At 47.6% G+C, this 22652-nt stretch overlaps 1 protein-coding gene across 1 annotated transcript in view; it reads right to left on the reverse strand.

Moving 5' to 3' along the window:
• LOC115183975 (FH1/FH2 domain-containing protein 1) overlaps positions 1-21103 on the reverse strand; it is a gene marked incomplete at its 3' end in the record, with an annotated part of 63993 nt that extends 42890 nt beyond the window's left edge. Inside the window, 3 exon segments of the mRNA XM_029744963.1 lie at positions 4228-4292; positions 13736-13842; positions 20645-21103. Coding sequence (XP_029600823.1) covers positions 4228-4292; positions 13736-13842; positions 20645-20809 — 337 coding nt within the window.
• Between the last annotated feature and the right edge of the window lie 1549 nt (positions 21104-22652).

Here is a 22652-nt window from a genome sequence, read left to right on the forward strand (position 1 = left end):
AACCCCGTGGAACAGTAGGGAACAGGAGGCCAGCTCCATACTATAACCCCGTGGAACAGTAGGGAACAGGAAGCTAGCTCCATACTATAACCCCGTGGAACAGTAGGGAACAGGAAGCCAGCTCCATACTATAACCCCGTGGAACAGTAGGGAACAGGAGGCCAGCTCCATACTATAACCCCGTGGAACAGTAGGGAACAGGAGGCCAGCTCCATACTATAACCCCGTGGAACAGTAGGGAACAGGAGGCCAGCTCCATACTATAACCCCGTGGAACAGTAGGGAACAGGAGGCCAGCTCCATACTATAACCCCGTGAAACAGTAGGGAACAGGAGGCCAGCTCCATACTATAACCCTGTGGAACAGTAGGGAACAGGGGGCCAGCTCCATACTATAACCCCGTGGAACAGTAGGGAACAGGGGGCCAGCTCCATACTATAACCCCGTGGAACAGGAGGGAACAGGGGGGCCAGCTCCATACTATAACCCTGTGGAACAGTAGGGAACAGGAGGCCAGCTCCATACTATAACCCCGTGGAACAGTAGGGAACAGGGGGCCAGCTCCATACTATAACCCTGTGGAACAGTAGGGAACAGGAGGCCAGCTCCATACTATAACCCCGTGGAAGAGTAGGGAACAGGAGGCCAGCTCCATACTATAACCCTGTGGAACAGTAGGGAACAGGAGGCCAGCTCCATACTATAACCCCGTGGAAGAGTAGGGAACAGGAGGCCAGCTCCATACTATAACCCCGTGGAACAGTAGGGAACAGGGGGCCAGCTCCATACTATAACCCCGTGGAAGAGTAGGGAACAGGGGGCCAGCTCCATACTATAACCCTGTGGAAGAGTAGGGAACAGGGGGCCAGCTCCATACTATAACCCCGTGGAACAGTAGGGGACAGGGGGCCAGCTCCATACTATAACCCTGTGGAACAGTAGGGAACAGGGGGCCAGCTCCATACTATAACCCCGTGGAACAGTAGGGAACAGGGGGCCAGCTCCATACTATAACCCCGTGGAACAGGAGGGAACAGGGGGCCAGCTCCATACTATAACCCCGTGGAACAGTAGGGAACAGGAGGCCAGCTCCATAGTATAACCCCGTGGAACAGTAGGGAACAGGGGGCCAGCTCCATACTATAACCCCGTGGAAGAGTAGGGAACAGGGGGCCAGCTCCATACTATAACCCTGTGGAACAGTAGGGAACAAACTGTCAGAAGTACAGGCCTGGACTAGTCAGGTAGAGTTATACTAAACTACAGTACACACAAAGCCACTTTAAAAAGCAGGAAATGAATAATTACATGTGAGCAGTACGCCCACTCTGCCACAGCTCCAAGGTATAATGACTTGGCATCATGTTTGTTTACACTTGGCACTACCAAGCTCTGTTTCTCCCTCTATGGGTGGTCAGAGTCAGGTCTCAGTGTGCTGACGTGTTCCGAACCAGTCCAGAACCACTGGTATATACACACACACACACACACACACACACACACACACACACACACACACACACACACGTGTTCCGGACCAGTCCAGAACCACTGGTATATACACACACACGTGTTCCGGACCAGTCCAGAACCACTGGTATATACACACACACACACACACGTGTTCCGGACCAGTCCAGAACCACTGGTATATATACACACACACACACACACACGTTCCGGACCAGTCCAGAACCACTGGTATATACACACACACACACGTGTTCCGGACCAGTCCAGAACCACTGGTATATACACACACACACACACACACGTGTTCCGGACCAGTCCAGAACCACTGGTATATACACACACACACGTGTTCCGGACCAGTCCAGAACCACTGGTATATATACACACACACACGTGTTCCGGACCAGTCCAGAACCACTGGTGTATATATATACACACACACGTGTTCCGGACCAGTCCAGAACCACTGGTATATGTATGTATATATATATATATATATATATATATATATATATATATATATATATATATATATATATATATATATATATATATATATATATATATATATATATATATATATATATATATATATATATATATATATATATATATATATATATATATATATATATATATATACACACACACACACACACACACGTGTTCCGGACCAGTCCAGAACCACTAGTATATACACGTGTTCCGGACCAGTCCAGAACCACTGGTATATACACGTGTTTGAAAACGAGTCGCCTGTGCGTCACAAGACTGTGTTGGCCTGCTGAGCTGAAGCCTTGGCATTCTCTCAGAGAGCTAATACACAACCTGCTGAGCTGAAGCCTTGGCATTCTCTCAGAGAGCTAATACACAACCTGCTGAGCTGAAGCCTTGGCCTTCTCTCAGAGAGCTAATACACAACCTGCTGAGCTGAAGCCTTGGCCTTCTCTCAGAGAGCTAATACACAACCTGCTGAGCTGAAGCCTTGGCATTCTCTCAGAGAGCTAATACACAACCTGCTGAGCTGAAGCCTTGGCATTCTCTCAGAGAGCTAATACACAACCTGCTGAGCTGAAGCCTTGGCATTCTCTCAGAGAGCTAATACACAACCTGCTGAGCTGAAGCCTTGGCATTCTCTCTGAGAGATAATACACAACCTGCTGAGCTGAAGCCTTGGCCTTCTCTCAGAGAGCTAATACACAACCTGCTGAGCTGAAGCCTTGGCATTCTCTCAGAGCTAATACAAGGCATGCTGAGCTGAAGCCTTGGCATTCTCTCAGAGAGCTAATACAAGTCTTTAGTTCTCAGGTTTCTCATCAAACAAGCATGTTGTTTTTTTCTAGTCTAGCTCAACTTCAGCATCACAGTTTGTACAGAGGTAGAACATTGGAAAAATGAACATAAGTGAAAAAAAATGACTAATTATTACGGCCATCTACTGCACCTATTACAATAAACTGCAGCAGTGGGCAGAATATTAGACGGCTGTTGCTGACGTCACCGGCTGGAAATACTGATGGAATAATAAAGAGGGAAGATGTGAGTCTGGGGTTTAGAAGGGAAGAAAACTCCAGACAAAATTATCAGAGCCAGTTAAGCACTACTGCCTTGGACAACGGGGCATTCTCCCCCCCCCCGCCCCCTCTCACCCACAATGCACTTGGAAAATAAAAACAGTTTTACGCCTGGAGTGGAAAGAGGAGTGTGATTATGATGATGTCAGCGCTGCAGTGACAAATGGAGTTACAGCTCATAGAGGCCAATGGAAGCTACTGGAAGGGTACCAAATGGAGAGTTACAGCTCATAGAGGCCAATGGAAGCTACTGGAAGGGTCCCAACTGGAGTTACAGCTCATAGAGGTCAATGGAAGCTACTGGAAGGGTCCCAAATGGAGTTACAGCTCATAGAGGTCAATGGAAGCTACTGGAAGGGTCCCAAATGGAGAGTTACAGCTCATAGAGGCCAATGGAAGCTACTGGAAGGGTCCCAAATGGAGAGTTACAGCTCATAGAGGTCAATGGAAGCTACTGGAAGGGTCCCAAATGGAGAGTTACAGCTCATAGAGGTCAATGGAAGCTACTGGAAGGGTCCCAAATGGAGAGTTACAGCTCATAGAGGTCAATGGAAGCTACTGGAAGGGTCCCAAATGGAGAGTTACAGCTCATAGAGGCCAATGGAAGCTACTGGAAGGGTCCCAAATGGAGAGTTACAGCTCATAGAGGTCAATGGAAGCTACTGGAAGGGTCCCAAATGGAGTTACAGCTCATAGAGGCCAATGGAAGCTACTGGAAGGGTCCCAAATGGAGAGTTACAGCTCATAGAGGTCAATGGAAGCTATTGTAAGGGTCCCAAATGGCAGGATATTCCCTATATACACTACACTACTTTGACCAGAGCCTTATCGGCAATAGGAAGACATTTGGGACTTTGCCACTGGAGGCCACGGTGGCTGGGTCCATTACAGATTACAGGAGAGATGGGATATACACACTGCTACTGTCCCCCCCTGAGTCAAATACACACTGCAATAGACGGATGGAAAAGGAATCCTAACTAAAGACTTCATAAACACTTTATAAGGTGTTTATAGATGGTTCAGAAATCACTCATAAGCAAACATCTTGCTGTTAAACATCTATGAAGTGCTTTTGAAGCATTTAGGAATGCTTCATGAACGCTCTATAAAGCCTTCATGATATGGTCTTCGTTTCAAGTGGGACGGCGGGATGGAAAAGGAGGAGCGGATTCTTACCTAGAATGGAGTGGACTCTGACAGATAGCTGAGTTCTCAGGATCAGGATGGGTTTCTTCCCTTTACTGTGGAGGAGAGAGAGAGAGAGAGAGAGAGAGAGAGAGAGAGACACTTATTTAGTAAACAGAGAGGAGGAGAGAGAGAGAATACTTTTACAAATAGAGAGCGAGAGAGCGAGAGAGCGAGATAGATAGATAGGATAGAGAGAGAGAATACTTTAGTGAATAAAGAGAGAGGACTAGTAAATAGAGAGGAGAGAGAGTTGATCTAGTCGAACCATAAAGAAGTGACAGTATCAGTTAGTCAATAACATCAGGTCATAGGGAGAAATATCCATAGAGGGGACGTGGCTCAATACGGCCCACTGCCAGGGGAACGGTGACCGAAGCACAGGGGACGTGGCTCAATACGGCCCACTGCCAGGGGAACGGTGCCCGAAACACAGGGGACGTGGCTCAATACGGCCCACTGCCAGGGGAACGGTGCCCGAAACACAGGGGACGTGGCTCAATACGGCCCACTAACCAGGGGAACGGTGCCCGAAACACAGGGGACGTGGCTCAATACGGCCCACTAACCAGGGGAACGGTGCCCGAAACACACACTGCATTATGTCAGTTAATTTTCCGTTCTAAGAGCAAACCATTCCACATAGTAACGTGGCTGGAGAGATTCACCGAGTTGAGATTCTCCTCTGTCTGAGCGCTAACACAGATGGGACTAGACACTAGATATCTCCTGCTACCCTGGACTGCCATCCCAATAAACACGACGACGGCTGGTCCAGCAGGGATTATACACTATGTAAAGTTCTGGAAGGGAGCAGAGGAGAAGAGCAGAGAGACTAGAGAGAGGTATGGAGACTACGCTGTGTCAGGGAGTGTGTGTGCTGTAAGTACTCTTCATATATTAAACGTCGTCATCACATATACAAGCTGACCGACTCACATGACAATTAGCACCCTGCCATTTTCCAGGTCCTTCAAATGATCTCCCTCCCTCCCTCCCTCCATGTTCATAAGACCAGTTAACCAGGAGTGTGTCACAAAATGGCAGCCTATGCCCAAAACAGTGTACTACTTGTGGCCAGAGCCCTTTAGGGCCCCCGGGTCAAAAGTAGTGGACCATAAAGGCAGGCATTTGGGAGGCAGTCGTGGACTCCGGCTGCAACAACAGAAGTAACATGTCTCAGTAGTTCTAACAGGGGAGACCTGCTTCCAAATCAAACACGTTACAGATGGCTGATCGTGACGTTTTTCCCCCCTCAGAGTCGGTTCGGTCATTTTAGGCGGCCTGTAGGTCTCTCCCGTTCATGTTGTCAGCCTGCTGCTGCTTATAGACTGAGGTGACGCTGCTGCTTCTAGACTGAGGTGACGCTGCAGCTGCTGCTTCTAGACTGAGGTGACGCTGCTGCTTCTAGACTGAGGTGACGCAGCAGCTGCTGCTTCTAGACTGAGGTGACGCAGCAGCTGCTGCTTCTAGACTGAGGTGACGCAGCAGCTGCTGCTTCTAGACTGAGGTGACGCAGCAGCTGCTGCTTCTAGACTGAGGTGACGCAGCAGCTGCTGCTTCTAGACTGAGGTGACGCAGCAGCTGCTGCTTCTAGACTGAGGTGACGCAGCAGCTGCTGCTTCTAGACTGAGGTGATGCAGCAGCTTCTAGACTGAGGTGATGCAGCAGCTGCTGCTTCTTCTAGACTGAGGTGATGCAGCAGCTGCTGCTGCTTCTAAACTGAGGTGATGCAGCAGCTGCTGCTGCTTCTAAACTGAGGTGATGCAGCAGCTGCTGCTTCTAAACTGAGGTGATGCAGCAGCTGCTGCTTCTAAACTGAGGTGATGCAGCAGCTGCTGCTTCTAGACTGAGGTGATGCTGCTGCTTCTAGACTGAGGTGATGCTGCTGCTTCTAGACTGAGGTGATGCAGCAGCTGCTGCTGCTTCTAGACTGAGGTGATGCAGCAGCTGCTGCTGCTTCTAGACTGAGGTGATGCAGCAGCTGCTGCTGCTTCTAGACTGAGGTGATGCAGCAGCTGCTGCTGCTTCTAGACTGAGGTGATGCAGCAGCTGCTGCTGCTTCTAAACTGAGGTGATGCAGCAGCTGCTGCTGCTTCTAAACTGAGGTGATGCAGCAGCTGCTGCTTCTAAACTGAGGTGATGCAGCAGCTGCTGCTTCTAAACTGAGGTGATGCAGCAGCTGCTGCTTCTAAACTGAGGTGATGCAGCAGCTGCTGCTTCTAAACTGAGGTGATGCAGCAGCTGCTGCTTCTAAACTGAGGTGATGCAGCAGCTGCTGCTTCTAGACTGAGGTGATGCAGCAGCTGCTGCTGCTTCTAGACTGAGGTGATGCTGCAGCTGCTGCTGCTTCTAGACTGAGGTGATGCTGCAGCTGCTGCTGCTTCTAGACTGAGGTGATGCTGCAGCTGCTGCTGCTTCTAGACTGAGGTGATGCTGCAGCTGCTGCTGCTTCTAGACTGAGGTGATGCTGCAGCTGCTGCTTCTAGACTGAGGTGATGCTGCAGCTGCTGCTTCTAGACTGAGGTGATGCAGCAGCTGCTGCTTCTAGACTGAGGTGATGTAGATATGAATGATCCGTGCTCCGCCCCTCGGGAGGGGTAGAGAATGTCACAGGGAACAGCGGGACAAAACACCTCTTTGTCTACATCCCAAATAGAACCTTATTCCCATAGGGCTCTAGCGAAAGGTAGTGTGCTGTATAGAGAAGTGGGTGCTATTTGGGATGCAAATAACGTCACGTGAACTAGAGAGGAAAGACAGAATGCTTTGTGAGGTCAAATCAGATTCAAATCAGATTCAGGCACAAGTTAATGAAAGGGGCCCATAGATGATACAGTGCTAGTCGCAGGAAGACAATCACAGTCTGTTCTGGGGAGAAACGTACTTGATGTCTATATGAATACTGAGGAGGAAACGTTTTGTATGGAGTACCAACCCACTGACGGACTCGTATGTCCCCCCAGTCTCAACCCACTGACGGACTCGTATGTCCCCCAGTCTCAACCCACCGACAGACTGGTATGTCCCCCAGTCTCAACCCACCGACAGACTCGTATGTCCCCCAGTCTCAACCCACTGACAGACTCGTATGTCCCCCAGTCTCAACCCACTGACAGACTCATAAAGGTCCCAGTCTCAACCCACTGACAGACTCATAAAGGTCCCAGTCTCAACCCACTGACAGACTCATAAAGGTCCCAGTCTCAACACACTGAGAGACTCATAAAGGTCCCAGTTTCAAAAGTCTAACTGTTTCAACATCAGACCTGCTCCTCATACAACCGTCCCAAAATCTAGTTCAACAAGGGGACCTGTCAAAGCACTTCATGGCTACCGACGTGAGTGCTACGGGGTGGTAATCATTTAGGCAGGTTACCTTCGCTTCCTTGGGCACAGGGACTATGGTGGTCTGCTTGAAACATGTAGGTATTACAGACTCGGTCAGGAAGAGGTTGAAAATGTCAGTGAAGACACTTGACAGTTGGTCTGCGCATGCTTTGAGAACATGTCCTGGTAATCCGTCTGTCCCAGCGGCTTTGTGAATGTTGAGCTGCTTAAAAAGGTCTTGCTCACACCGGCTAAGGAGAGTGTTATCACACAGTCATCTAGAACAGCTGGTGCTCTTGTGCATGCTTCAGTGTTGCTTGCCTTGAAGCGAGCATAAAAAAGCCATTTAGTTTGTCTGGTAGGCCCGCGTCACTGGGCAGCTCGCATCTGGGTTTCCCTTTGTAGTCCGTAATAGTTTTCAAGCCCTGCCTCGTCCGACAAGCGTCAGAGCCGGTGTAGTAGGATTCAATCTTAATCCTGTATTGACGCTTTGCCTGTTTGATGGTTTGTCTGAGGGCATAGCGGGATTTCTTATAGGCTTACGGATTAGTGTCCCGCTCCTTGAAAGCGGCAGCTCTAGCCTTTAGCTCGATGTGGATGTTGCCTGTAATCCATGGCTTCTGGTTGGGGTATGTACGTACTGTCACTGCGAGGACAACGGCGTCGATGCACTTATTGATGAAGCCATGACTGAAGTGGTATACTCCTCAATGCCATTGGATGAATCCCGGAACATATTCCAGTCTGTGCTAGCAAAACAGTCCTGTAGTTTAGCATCCGCGTCATCTGACCACTTCCGTATTGAGCGAGTCACTGGTACTTCCTGCTTTAGTTTTTGCTTGTAAGCAGGAGGATTGAATTATGGTCAGATTTGCTAAATGGATGGTGAGGGAGAGCTTTGTACGCATCTCTGTGTGTGGAGTAAAGGTGGTCTAGGATTTTTGTTCCCCTGGTTGCACATGTGACATGCTGGTAAAAATTTGGTAAAAGTGAATTAAGTTAGCCTGCATTAAAGTCCCCGGCCACTAGGAGCACCACTTCTGGATGAGCATTTTCTTGTTTTCTTATGGCCTTATAGAGAGTTGGTTGAGAGCGGTCTTAGTGCCAGCATCGGTCTGTGGTGGTAAATAGACGGCTATGAATAATACAGATGAGAACTCTCTTGGTAGATAGAGTACCTCATGATAAGCTGTAGATAACACTACCTCAGGCGAGCAATACCTCGAGACTTCTTTAATATTAGACATTGCGAACCAACTGTTATTGACAAATACACACACCCCCACTCCTCGTCTTACCAGGTGTATCTTCTTCTCTGTTTTGAAGGTGAATGGAAAAGCCAGCTCTATATTATCCGTGTCGTCATTCAGCCACGACTCGGTGAAACAGAAGATATTACCGTTTTTAAAATGTCCCGATGGTAGGATAATCGTAAGTCATCAATTTTATTTTCCAATGATTGCACGTTAGCCAGTAGAACGGACCGCAGTGGGAGTTTCCTCGCTCGCCTACGGATTCTCAGAAGGCAGCCCGACCGTCATGTACCAACATCAGACCTGCTCCTAATGCAACAGCCCCAAAATCTAGTTCTACAAGGAGTCATGTACCAACATCAGACCCGCTCCTAATGCAACGGCCCTAAAATCTAGTTCTACAAGGAGTCATGTACCAACATCAGACCTGCTCCTAATGCAACGGCCCTAAAATCTAGTTCTACAAGGAGTCATGTACCAACATCAGACCCGCTCCTAATGCAACAGCCCCAAAATCTAGTTCTACAAGGAGTCATGTACCAACATCAGACCCGCTCCTAATGCAACGGCCCTAAAATCTAGTTCTACAAGGAGTCATGTACCAACATCAGACCCGCTCCTAATGCAACGGCCCTAAAATCTAGTTCTACAAGGAGTCATGTACCAACATCAGACCCGCTCCTAATGCAACGGCCCTAAAATCTAGTTCTACAAAGGTCATGTACCAACATCAGACCTGCTCCTAATGCAACGGCCCCCAAAATCTAGTTCTGCAAGGAGTCATGTACCAACATCAGACCTGTAACAAAGCATTATAAGGGAGATAATGCCTGGTCTACTGAAGAAGTCCTAAGGTTTATAGTATCTACTCCTCCAGACTGGTTCTGTGTAGTAATCACATCTTGGAAAGTTCTAGAAAAGGTCCTTAGACCTCCAGACTGGTTCTGTGTTGTAATCACATCTTCCTGTGTTCTAGAAAAGGTCTTTAGTCCTCCAGACTGGTTCTGTGTAGTAATCACATCTTCCTGTGTTCTAGAAAGGTATTTTTCACACTCTCCCCCCCCCCCCCCCCCCGCCCCCCAGACTCTATTTTCATCCTGTGAGTTTAAAGAGGACTAGGTTGTCATCAACAATACTGTTGTCTGTTGGAACTTGACACCTTTCCACTTTAGCAACTAGCTGGTGGAGAATGTGTGTGTGTGTGTGTGTTTGCACGTGGCCATACGTCTGTCTGCCCGCGTGTGTGTGTTTCTGTCTCTTGTTCTCCCTCTGCGTCTCCTCGAGCTGATTGAGATGTGGGAAGAGATTTAGAGGGCCACTTCACAGGGACATGATGACTGACACACCCGTCTGGACATGAGCAACAGAGCGAGAGACTGAAGCACAGAGCACCGTGTACCCAGCATCTCTCCTCACAGAGCACCGTGTACCCAGCATCTCTCCTCACAGCTCCATGCTATTCACCGATGATTCCAAACTAGGGATACTAGGACCCCCGGGGGTACTTGGCCTATCCGCGGGGGTACTTTGCCTATCCGCGGGGGGTACTTGAGAAGACTCATTAGACCACAGGCCTACTGGTAAAATACACAAGGGGTACTTCAGGGCAGAGCGAAACGCAGTTGGTGGTACAGTAAAAGGTTGGGAACCAATGCTCTACACTACTCTACAATGCTCTACACTACTCTACAATGCTCTACACTACTCTACACTACTCTACAATGCTCTACACTACTCTACAATGCTCTAGAATTGTTTAATTGAACCTTTATTTAACCAAGAAGGGCTCATTGAGATTTAAAATCTCTTTTTCAAGAGCGTCCTGGCCAAGATAGGCAGCACCAAGTCATTACAAAAATGACAGACAAACAACATGAAAAACTACAAGTAATCTAGTAAAAAACATAGAATTCACAAGAGTATAACAAAATCAAAAACAGAAAATTTCAAAGTATTTTGTAAGGCGTTCCTAGCCAATGGCGCAGAGTACATAAAAGCCCTTTTACCAAATTCAGTTCGGACATTTGGAACAGTTAGCAGGATAAAGTCCAGCGAATGAAGAGAGTACCCACCACATTTCTGAACAGTAAAAATGCCAAAATAAAAAAAAAGGTAGTAAACCCAAAATGGCTTTATAAATAAAAGTATACCAGTGACTGAGCCTACGAGTGACTAGAGAAGGCCAGCCAACCCTGGTATACAAAGTACAGTGGTGCATAAGGGTTTTGCAGTTTAAAATAAATCTCAAAGTGCCATGGTAAAGGGTGTCAATTGATCTCAAACACTGAGCGGAAGCATTCATACATAAAATATCCCCATAGTCTAGTAAAGGCATAAATGTAGCTGATACTAGCCTCCTTCTGGCTTCAAAACAAAAACAGGCCTCATTCCTAAAATAAAATCCAATTTCAGCATCAATTTGTTTTATAAGTTGTTGAATATGCAATTTAAAAAAGAGAGGCCGTCATCAATTAAAATTCCCAGATATTTATATGAGGTTACAGTCTCAATCTCATTGCCCTGACATGTAGTAATAGGTGAAAGTTTCAAAGGTCTATTTCTTGCTTTAGAAAACAACATTAGTTTAGTTTAGTCAGTATTGAGGATAAGCTTCAATTGACACAAGGTATGCTCAACAGTATAAAAAGCAGTTTGCAAGTTCTGGAAAGCTTTTGTCAGAGACGTGTTCTACACTAGTCTAGAATGTTCTACACTAGTCTAGAATGTTCTACACTGAGAGAAGGAGACTGGTGGATAGAAAGCTGGATTACTACTGAAGCACAGGAGAAAGACAACTTAAATTGGAACTGGTCCTATCATTCTGCATTTCACACCTAAAACTAACACAAAAAAAGTCCCTCTGTCTACCTAACTCCTACGTGGCATCACTCCAGTCAGTGACATTTCATATCTCAGTAAAATGACTCACTTCATCCTGCAACATGGACAAATCTTGTTAAACTCAGCTAGAAACTCAGCTCGGACAGAAGACAGAGATACTGTAGCATCAACGACTAGGAACCCTGACCCTATCATGTTGCTGTAGAACTCATGGTTCACCCTGAAACACCCTGACTGTGTCTTCATGTTGTGTTACTGTAGAACTCATGGTTCACCCTGAAACGCCCTGACTGTGTCTTCATGTTGTGTTACTGTAGAACTCATGGTCCACCCTGACTGTCTTCATGTTGTGTTACTGTAGAACTCATGGTCCACCCTGACTGCGTCTTCATGTTGCGTTGCTGTAGAACTCATGGTCCACCCTGAAACACCCTGACTGTGTCTTCATGTTGTGTTACTGTAGAACTCATGGTCCACCCTGACTGCGTCTTCATGTTGCGTTGCTGTAGAACTCATGGTCCACCCTGACTGCGTCTTCATGTTGCGTTGCTGTAGAACTCATGGTCCACCCTGAAACACCCTGACTGTGTCTTCATGTTGTGTTACTGTAGAACTCATGGTCCACCCTGACTGCGTCTTCATGTTGCGTTGCTGTAGAACTCATGGTCCACCCTGAAAGTGTCTTCATGTTGTGTTACTGTAGAACTCATGGTTCACCCTGACTGTCTTCATGTTGTGTTACTGTAGAACTCATGGTTCACCCTGAAACACCCTGACTGTGTCTTCATGTTGTGTTACTGTAGAACTCATGGTCCACCCTGAAACACCCTGACTGTGTCTTCATGTTGTGTTACTGTAGAACTCATGGTCCACCCTGACTGTCTTCATGTTGTGTTACTGTAGAACTCATGGTTCACCCTGACTGTCTTCATGTTGTGTTACTGTAGAACTCATGGTTCACCCTGACTGTGTCTTCATGTTGTGTTGCTGTAGAACTCATGGTCCACCCTGACTGTCTTCATGTTGTGTTGCTGTAGAACTCATGGTCCACCCTGAAACACCCTGACTGTGTCTTCATGTTGTGTTATTGTAGAACTCATGGTCCACCCTGACTGTCTTCATGTTGTGTTACTGTAGAACTCATGGTTCACCCTGACTGTGTCTTCATGTTGTGTTATTGTAGAACTCATGGTCCACCCTGACTGTCTTCATGTTGTGTTACTGTAGAACTCATGGTTCACCCTGACTGTGTCTTCATGTTGTGTTATTGTAGAACTCATGGTCCACCCTGACTGTCTTCATGTTGTGTTACTGTAGAACTCATGGTTCACCCTGAATGAAAGAAGTGACACGGGTTTCCCGACATGATTGTCTGAGCTGAGCTGGCAGAACAGAAGTATGTGTTTATATGTGTGTATGTACGAAAAGGACAGAAGGAGAGGTCAAACAGGGGAGAGAAGGAGAGGTCAAACAGGGGAGAGAAGGAGGAAGGGAGAGAAGGAGAGGTCAAACAGGGGAGAGAAGGAGGAAGGGAGAGAAGGAGAGGTCAAACAGGGGAGAGAAGGAGGAAGGGAGAAAAGGAGAGGTCAAACAGGGGAGAGAAGGAGGAAGGGAGAGAAGGAGAGGTCAAACAGGGGAGAGAAGGAGGAAGGGAGAAAAGGAGAGGTCAAACAGGGGAGAGAAGGAGGAAGGGAGAGAAGGAGAGGTCAAACAGGGGAGAGAAGGAGGAAGGGAGAGAAGGAGAGGTCAAACAGAGGAGAGAAGGAGGAAGGGAGAGAAGGAGAGGTCAAACAGAGGAGAGAAGGAGGAAGGGAGAGAAGGAGAGGTCAAACAGAGGAGAGAAGGAGGAAGGGAGAGAAGGAGAGGTCAAACAGAGGAGAGAAGGAGGAAGGGAGAGAAGGAGAGGTCAAACAGGGGAGAGAAGGAGGAAGGGAGAAAAGGAGAGGTCAAACAGGGGAGAGAAGGAGGAAGGGAGAGAAGGAGAGGTCAAACAGAGGAGAGAAGGAGGAAGGGAGAGAAGGAGAGGTCAAACAGAGGATAGAAGGAGGAAGGGAGAGAAGGAGAGGTGTCCTTACGCCACGTCGTCATAGAGCTGTTCCACATCGTCTTTCTGTTCCCCCAGAGATAGGTCCAGGTCCAGGTAGTTCCCATTGGGGGCCATCTGCAGAGCACACTCCTCCAACTGGGACGGAACAAATACAGGGACAGCCATGTCAGGGGGGTGTAGTGAAATATTTACACAAACAGGCATATACACAGTCAACATCAGTCAAGTCTAGGACCAAAAGGCTCCTCAACAGCTTCTAACCCCAAGCCATTAGACTGATGAACAATTCATAAAAATCGCCACCGGACAATTTACATTGACCCCCCCCCCCCCCTTCTTGTACACTGCTGCTACTCGCCGTTTGTTACTTACGCATAGTCACTACACCCCCACCTACATGTACAGATGTCCTCAACGAGCCTGTACCCTTTGCCCCCACCTACATGTACAGATGACCTCAACGAGCCTGTACCCTTTGCCCCCACCTACACATACAGATTACCTCAACTAGCCTGTACCCTTTGCCCCCACCTACATGTACAGATGACCTCAACTAGCCTGTACCCCTGCACACTGACTCGGTACCGGTGCCCCCTGTATATAGCCTCGTTATTGTTATTATTATTGTGTTACTTTTAATTATTACTTTTAATTTTAGCCTACTTGGTAAATATTTTCTTCTTCATGAACTGCACTGTTGGTTAAGGACTTGTAAGTAAGCATTTCACGGTAAGGTCTACACTTGTTGTATTCGGCGCATGTTACAAATAAAGTTTGATTTGATTAAGACCGGTGGAAATCTGTCCTTTGGTCTGATGAGTCCAAATTTGAGATTTTTTTTTGGTTCCAACCGCCGTGTCTTTGTGAGACGCAGAGTAAGTGAACGGATGATCTCCGCATGTGCGGTTCCCACCATGAATGAGCAGGTGTGTCTAAACTTTTGACAGGTACTGTAGGTTACATACATTCTACAGACATTATCACATTAAAGTATGCAGCCTAACAGCCTCAACAACCTTTATTAAATACCAACCAATCCAGATTGTATAGACAGAATGACAACAATGCCAACCAAGGGAGGGAGCAGAAAAAAATAAATAATAATCAAGCATACCACAAATAACCAGGTATCTAAACACTGCAGAAGGTATTAAGCTCCAGTGAGCACCACGTTATGAGGGAGGAAGCTAGCCTGGGTCTGTTCCTGCTCTCTTAACTTCTTCTGCAACTGTGACATCACAATGCCAGTAACGGAGTTCGCAAGAGTACTACCTGATCTGGGACCAGGCTAGAACTAGGAGGAAGCAGCATTCTATTACCTGATCTGGGACCAGGCTAGAACTAGGAGGAAGCAGCATTCTAATACCTGATCTGTGACCAGGCTAGAACTAAGAGGAAGCAGCATTCCATTACCTGATCTGTGACCAGGCTAGAACTAGGAGGAAGCAGCATTCTAATACCTGATCTGGGACCAGGCTAGAACTAGGAGGAAGCAGCATTCTAATACCTGATCTGTGACCAGGCTAGAACTAGGAGGAAGCAGCATTCAATTACCTGATCTGTGACCAGGCTAGAAGTAGGAGGAAGCAGCATTCTAATACCTGATCTGGGACCAGGCTAGAACTAGGAGGAAGCAGCATTCTAATACCTGATCTGGGACCAGGCTAGAACTAGGAGGAAGTAGCATTCTAATACCTGATCTGGGACCAGGCTAGAACTAGGAGGAAGCAGCATTCCAATACCTCATCTCACCAGAATATGACACTATTATAATACCATCCACACTATTCCAGTAGTGCCTTTGGCTTCCCATGCCTTCGTGTGCCCCAAATATCAACCTACTCCCTATATAGTGCAATACTTCCCTGTGAGCCCTGGTCAAAAGCAGTGCACTACAGTGCACTCAGAAAGTATTCAGACCCCTTCACTTTTTCCACATTGTTACTTTACAGCCTTATTCTAAAATTGTTACTTTACAGCCTTATTCTAAAATTGATTAAATTGTTTTTTCCCCCCCTTATCTACTCACAATAATGACATCACAATACCCCATAATGACATCACAATACCCCATAATGAAAGCCAAAATACGTTAAGAAAGTTTTGCTAATTTACTAAAAATAACAAAACATCACATTTTAGTATTCAGACCCTTAACGCAGTACTTCGTTGAAGCACCTTTGACAGCGATTACAGCCTCGAGTCTTCTTGGGTATGACGCTACAAGCTTGGCACACCTGCGTTTGGGGAGTTTCTCCCATTCTTCTCAACAGATCTTCTCAAGCTCTGTCAGGTTGGATGGGGAGCATCGCTGCACAGCTATTTTCAGGTCTCTCCAGAGATGTTCGATCGGGTTGAAGTATTATTATTATTATTATTATTATACCTGTATTTCAACAAGGAACACAGACGGAGACCAAGGTCTCTTTTACAGCTGGGCCCTGCATACACATGTTCACACATACAGTTTAGGTACAATGAGTTTGGGATCTGGATGGGCCACTCAAGCACATTCAGAGATTTGTCCCAAAGCCACTCCTGCGTTGTCTTGGCTGTGCGCTTACGGTCGTTGTCCTGTTGGAAGGTGAACCTTTGACCCCGTCTGAGGTCCTGAACGTTCTGGAGCAGGTTTTCATCAAGGATCTCTGTACTTTGCTCCGTTCATCTTTCCCTCGATCCTGACTAGTATCCCAGTTCTTGCCGCTGAAAAACACCACAGCATGATGCTGCCACCACCATGCTTCACCGTAGGGATGGTGCCAGGTTTCCTCCAGACATGACACTTGGCATTCAGGCCAAAGAGTTCAATCTTGGTGTCATCAGACCAGAGAATCTTGTTCCTCATGGTCAGAGTCCTTTAGGTGGTTTTTGGCAAATTCCAAGTGGGCTGTCATGTGCCTTTTACTGAGGAGTGGCTTCCGTCTGGCCACTCTACCATAAAGGCCTGATTGGTGGAGAGCTGCAGAGATGGTTGCCCTTCTGGAAGGTTCTCCTATCTCCACAGAGGAATTCTGGAGCTCTGTCAAAGTGACCATCAGGATCTTTGTCACCTCCCTGACCAAGGCCCTTCTCCCCCGATTGCTCAGTTTGCCTGGCCAGCCAGCTCTAGGAAGAGTCTTAGTGGTTCCCAACTTCTTCAATTTTTGAACGATGGAGGCCACTCTGTTCTTGGGGACCTTCAATGCTGCAGAAATGTTTTGGTATCCTTCCCCAGATCTGTGCCTCGACACAATCCTGTCTCGGAGCTCTACGGACAATTCCTTCGACCTCATGGCTCGGTTTTTGCTCTGACATGCACTGTCAACTGTGGGACCTTATATAAACAGGTGTGTGCCTTTCCAAATCATGTCCAATCAATTGAATTTAGCACAGGTGGACACCAATCAAGTTGAAGAAACATCTCAAGGATGATCAATGGAAACAGGATGCACCTGAGCTCAATTTCGAGTCTCATAACAAAAGGTTCTGAATACTTATGTAAATAAGGAATCTTTTTTTTTTTTTATACATTTGCAAACATGTATACAAACCTTTTTTGCTTTGTCATTATGGGGTATTGTGATGTCATTATGGGGTATTGTGATGTCATAATGGTGTATTGTGTGTAGATTGATGAGCAAAAATGTGTATTTAATCCATGTTAGAATAAGGCTGTAACGTAACAAAATGTGGAAAAAGGGAAGGAATCTGAATACTTTCCAAATGCACTGTATATTAGGTAACAATGTGCCATGTTGGAGGTAATCCCTGTGTATCAGACTGGTGCATATAGGGCCGCTACCGGGCCAGGGCGTTACAGGGCCGCTACCGGGCCGGGGCGTTACCGGGCCGGGGCGTTACAGGGCCGCTACCGGGCCGGGGCGTTACAGGGCCGCTACCGGACCGGGGCGTTACAGGGCCGCTACCGGACCGGGGCGTTACAGGGCCGCTACCGGACCGGGGCGTTACAGGGCCGCTACCGGACCGGGGCGTTACAGGGCCACTACCAGACCGGAGCGTTGCTTTACAGGGCCACTACCAGACCGGTGCATTACAGGGCTGGTACCTGCAGCGTATCTTGTGTTTACAGATCCCACCCTTTCCTTGGGTATTAACTACACTTAGACTAAACTGACATCCAGGGAGGAAGAGAGAGAGGATGGGGGGGAGGGTCAGAGGTTATCAAAACACATTTACATTTACATTTTAGTCATTTAGCAGACGCTCTTACCCAGAGCAAACACCTACTGTAACAGAAAACACTGTCCTATAATAAACTAACAAACTAAAACGAAGAACAGAGAAGAAAAAAAAAACTTTCAAGTTATTATGTTGAAATTATAAAAAACAATTCCCACAAAAACTATAAGGAACAGAGCAAAAACATTGTTGTTAGTCCTACAACGTTGAAATAACTCTTAGAGTCATTTATCTGATACGAGACGAGTTTTGACATTTCCATGCTATCTCTCTAACAGCCCGGGAACTATTTGTTTACATCCCAAATGGCACCCTATTCCCTACATAGTGCACTAATGTTGACCAGAGCCCTTAGAGTAGAGCACTAAAGGGAATAGGGTGCCATTTGGGATGCACAGGCTCTCACCCCGGGGCAAGGGAGTGATTAGGTTAATTTGTAAAGGAATGTTTTCAAAAGGAGACAAGTAGTCTCTAGTTATAATCATACACGGAGGAGAAATACAGGGTTGTGAGTGGTTGGAAGGGGTTAGCCCCTGTTAACCCCTCTTTATTAACCCAAACCCCGTCCGACCCCTCTGTGTTAACCCTGACCCCGTCCGACCCCTCTGCGTTAACCTCCTCCTCCTCCCACCCCTCTGCGTTAACCTCCTCCTCCTCCCACCCCTCTGCGTTAACCTCCTCCCACCCCTCTGCGTTAACCTCCTCCCACCCCTCTGCGTTAACCTCCTCCCACCCCTCTGCGTTAACCTCCTCCCACCCCTCTGCGTTAACCTCCTCCCACCCCTCTGCGTTAACCTCCTCCCACCCCTCTGCGTTCACCTCCTCCCACCCCTCTGCGTTAACCTCCTCCCACCCCTCTGCGTTAACCTCCTCCCACCCCTCTGCGTTAACCTCCTCCCACTCCCACCCCTCTGCGTTAACCTCCTCCCACTCCCACCCCTCTGCGTTAACCTCCTCCCACCCCTCTGCGTTAACCTCCTCCTCCTCCCACCCCTCTGCGTTAACCTCCTCCTCCTCCCACCCCTCTGTGTTAACCTCCTCCTCCTCCCACCCCTCTGTGTTAACCTCCTCCTCCTCCCACCCCTCTGTGTTAACCTCCTCCTCCTCCCACCCCTCTGTGTTAACCTCCTCCTCCTCCCACCCCTCTGTGTTAACCTCCTCCTCCTCCCACCCCTCTGTGTTAACCTCCTCCTCCTCCCACCCCTCTGTGTTAACCTCCTCCTCCTCCCACCCCTCTGTGTTAACCTCCTCCTCCTCCCACCCCTCTGTGTTAACCTCCTCCTCCTCCTCCCACCCCTCTGTGTTAACCTCCTCCTCCTCCTCCCACCCCTCTGTGTTAACCTCCTCCTCCTCCTCCCACCCCTCTGTGTTAACCTCCTCCTCCTCCTCCCCCCCCTCTGTGTTAACCTCCTCCTCCTCCTCCCACCCCTCTGTGTTAACCTCCTCCTCCTCCTCCCACCCCTCTGTGTTACCCTCCTCCTCCTCCCACCCCTCTGCGTTAACCTCCTCCCACTCCTCTGCGTTAACCTCCTCCCACTCCCACACCTCTGTGTTAACCTCCTCCCACCCCTCTGCGTTAACCTCCTCCCACCCCTCTGCGTTAACCTCCTCCCACTCCCACCCCTCTGCGTTAACCTCCTCCCACTCCCACCCCTCTGCGTTAACCTCCTCCCACTCCTCTGCGTTAACCTCCTCCCACCCCTCTGCGTTAACCTCCTCCTCCTCCCACCCCTCTGCGTTAACCTCCTCCTCCTCCCACCCCTCTGCGTTAACCTCCTCCTCCTCCCACCCCTCTGCGTTAACCTCCTCCCTCCTCCTCCCACCCCTCTGCGTTAACCTCCTCCTCCTCCCACCCCTCTGCGTTAACCTCCTCCTCCCACCCCTCTGCGTTAACCTCCTCCTCCTCCCACCCCTCTGCGTTAAACCTCCTCCTCCTCCCACCCCTCTGCGTTAACCTCCTCCTCCTCCCACCCCTCTGCGTTAACCTCCTCCTCCTCCCACCCCTCTGCGTTAACCTCCTCCTCCTCCCACCCCTCTGCGTTAACCTCCTCCTCCTCCCACCCCTCTGCGTTAACCTCCTCCTCCTCCCACCCCTCTGCGTTAACCTCCTCCTCCTCCCACCCCTCTGCGTTAACCTCCTCCTCCTCCCACCCCTCTGCGTTAACCTCCTCCTCCTCCCACCCCTCTGCGTTAACCTCCTCCTCCTCCCACCCCTCTGCGTTAACCTCCTCCTCCCCCTCTGCGTTAACCTCCTCCTCCTCCCACCCCTCTGTGTTAACCTCCTCCTCCTCCCACCCCTCTGTGTTAACCTCCTCCTCCTCCCACCCCTCTGTGTTAACCTCCTCCTCCCACCCCTCTGTGTTAATCCTAAATCAACATTTGCATTTTAGCCAAATACGTTTTTAATAATGTTTAAAATCAACAACCTTCAGCAAACTAGAGGGTGAAACTGTCCTTGATCAACTACCTATAAATCATTCACCTGCATGTTCAAGTTTAGATAACCTAAATAAATGAATAATTTACCCTGGGGAAAGTTATCTTCTTTTTGAAATATGCAATAACTGGAGTGTTAATAAAGTACTGGTGGACTCGTTTTGACAAGAACACCCCGTGTTGTGGACGACATGACCATGGACGTCAGCCAGTCAATCACCATGGGGGGATCACACCTGTGTAGGTCGACAGCATATTGTCCTGAACGCACCAAGTTATTTTAGAAAGAGGATGAGGCTGTCCAATTTTTTTTACAACTGACCTTCAGCGGTGCCTCCAGGAGTTTGTGAACCCCGGCTATCTGTTCGATCAAGGCGGTGTTTTCGTCAAGATCATAGGGCGGCGGTCTCCGTGGCTCCGGGAAGTTGGTACACACGAAAGGGTCCGAGTCCTCCAAATACTGCACTCGGCAGGTTATAATAGCCATGGCTTTTTCTCCTCAGCCGAGCGGGATAACTGTTTCTCTACGGTCAGTCGCGGTGTAGAGCTGTGACTCTGCGGATATAATTCCACCCCACTCTTCCTTTTTTTGTCCTAAACTTCCATTTAAAATAAAGAAAGGAAAAAGCTTGTTGTTCAGCAGTTGACGCGCTCTGTCCGTGTTAAAGGGAAGCTGTTTGCTGTAGAGCGCAACACAGCGGACAACCCCTAGCGGACCGTGTGACGACGGCGGCTACCAGGAAGCGCTGTGTGACGGGGTGGAAACGCTCCTGGAAGTTTAACATGAGTGACTCATGCTGATGGAAATAGACAGAGCTACAGATGGCACAGCGGTTAAACTGACACGATTCAAACTCCTAGTTCGGCGGAAAACATACATTTACTAAACACTTGGGAGAATAAAAAAAAAAAAAATTGTGGTGGGCGAAGCCTAATATTAACTGAGGAATCGATTATTGATAGTCGAATTAGGTATGCTAATATGTTTGCTCATTTGTTAATTGACACCCATCAATTAAGACTGCTGACGTCAGATCCATTCCCAAGTAATTAGGATTAACAATGATAATGATAGAGCGCTCTCTGCTGGATTGACTGTGAAGTGTACATTTAATCTGCCCTGTCGGCCTTTAGATTTTATTATGAACACAACAAATACAAAAAAACAGAAATATACAAACAACAGTATATAAACCCAACATATCAAGATACATTTTCAATTTGTCCAAATGTTTTATGGTGCGTTTTGTTTTTACATTTACTGATACATTTCTAAATAATATTTAAATTCTATCTTAAATAATGTGAAGAGGGGTTTGTTCTCTGCCCACTTCATTTTATGGATGAAGAATCTTCCATGAAAGATAAATCAGGATCCATATAATTTGGATCAAAATAAAACATCATATCAGAGTCTCTCGGATTAACATTAATAGTAGATTCTTTAAAAATAAATTCTTCTAACTCACGCCGTCATCTTCTGACTCACTCCAACATCTTCTAAATCACTCCTACATCTTCTGACTCGCTCCAACATCTTCTGACTCACGCCAACATCTTCTGACTCACTCCGACTCACTCCATCATCTTCTGACTCACTCCAACATCTTCTGACTCACTCCATCATCTTCTGACTCACTCCAACATCTTCTGACTAACTCCAACATCTTCTAACTCACTCCAACATCCTCTAACTCACTCCAACATCCTCTCACTCACTCCAACATCTTCTGACTCACTCCAACATCTTCTAACTCACTCCAACATCTTCTGACTCACTCCAACATCTTCTAACTCATTCCAACATCCTCTAACTCACTCCAACATCCTCTAACTCACTCCAACATCCTCTAACTCAGTCCAACATCTTCTGACTCATTCCAACATCTTCTGACTCACTCCAACATATTCTGACTCACTCCAACATCTTCTAACTCACTCCAACATCTTCTGACACACTCCAACATCTTCTAACTCACTCCAACATCTTCTAACTCACTCCAATATCTTTTAACTCACTCTAACATCCTCTAACTCAGTCCAACATCTTCTGACTCACTCCAACATCTTCTGACTCACTCCAACATCCTCTAACTCACTCCAACATCCTCTAACTCACTCCAACATCTTCTGACTCACTCCAACATCCTCTAACTCACTCCAACATCCTCTAACTCACTCCAACATCTACTAACTCACTCCAACATCTAACTCACTCCAACATCTTCTAACTCACTCCAACATCTTCTGACTCACTCCAACATCTTCTAACTCACTCCAACATCTTCTAACTCACTCCAACATCTTCTAACTCACTCCAACATCTTCCA

Source organism: Salmo trutta, unplaced genomic scaffold (assembly GCF_901001165.1).
Source record: "Salmo trutta unplaced genomic scaffold, fSalTru1.1, whole genome shotgun sequence".
Taxonomy (NCBI): Eukaryota; Metazoa; Chordata; class Actinopteri; order Salmoniformes; family Salmonidae; genus Salmo; species Salmo trutta.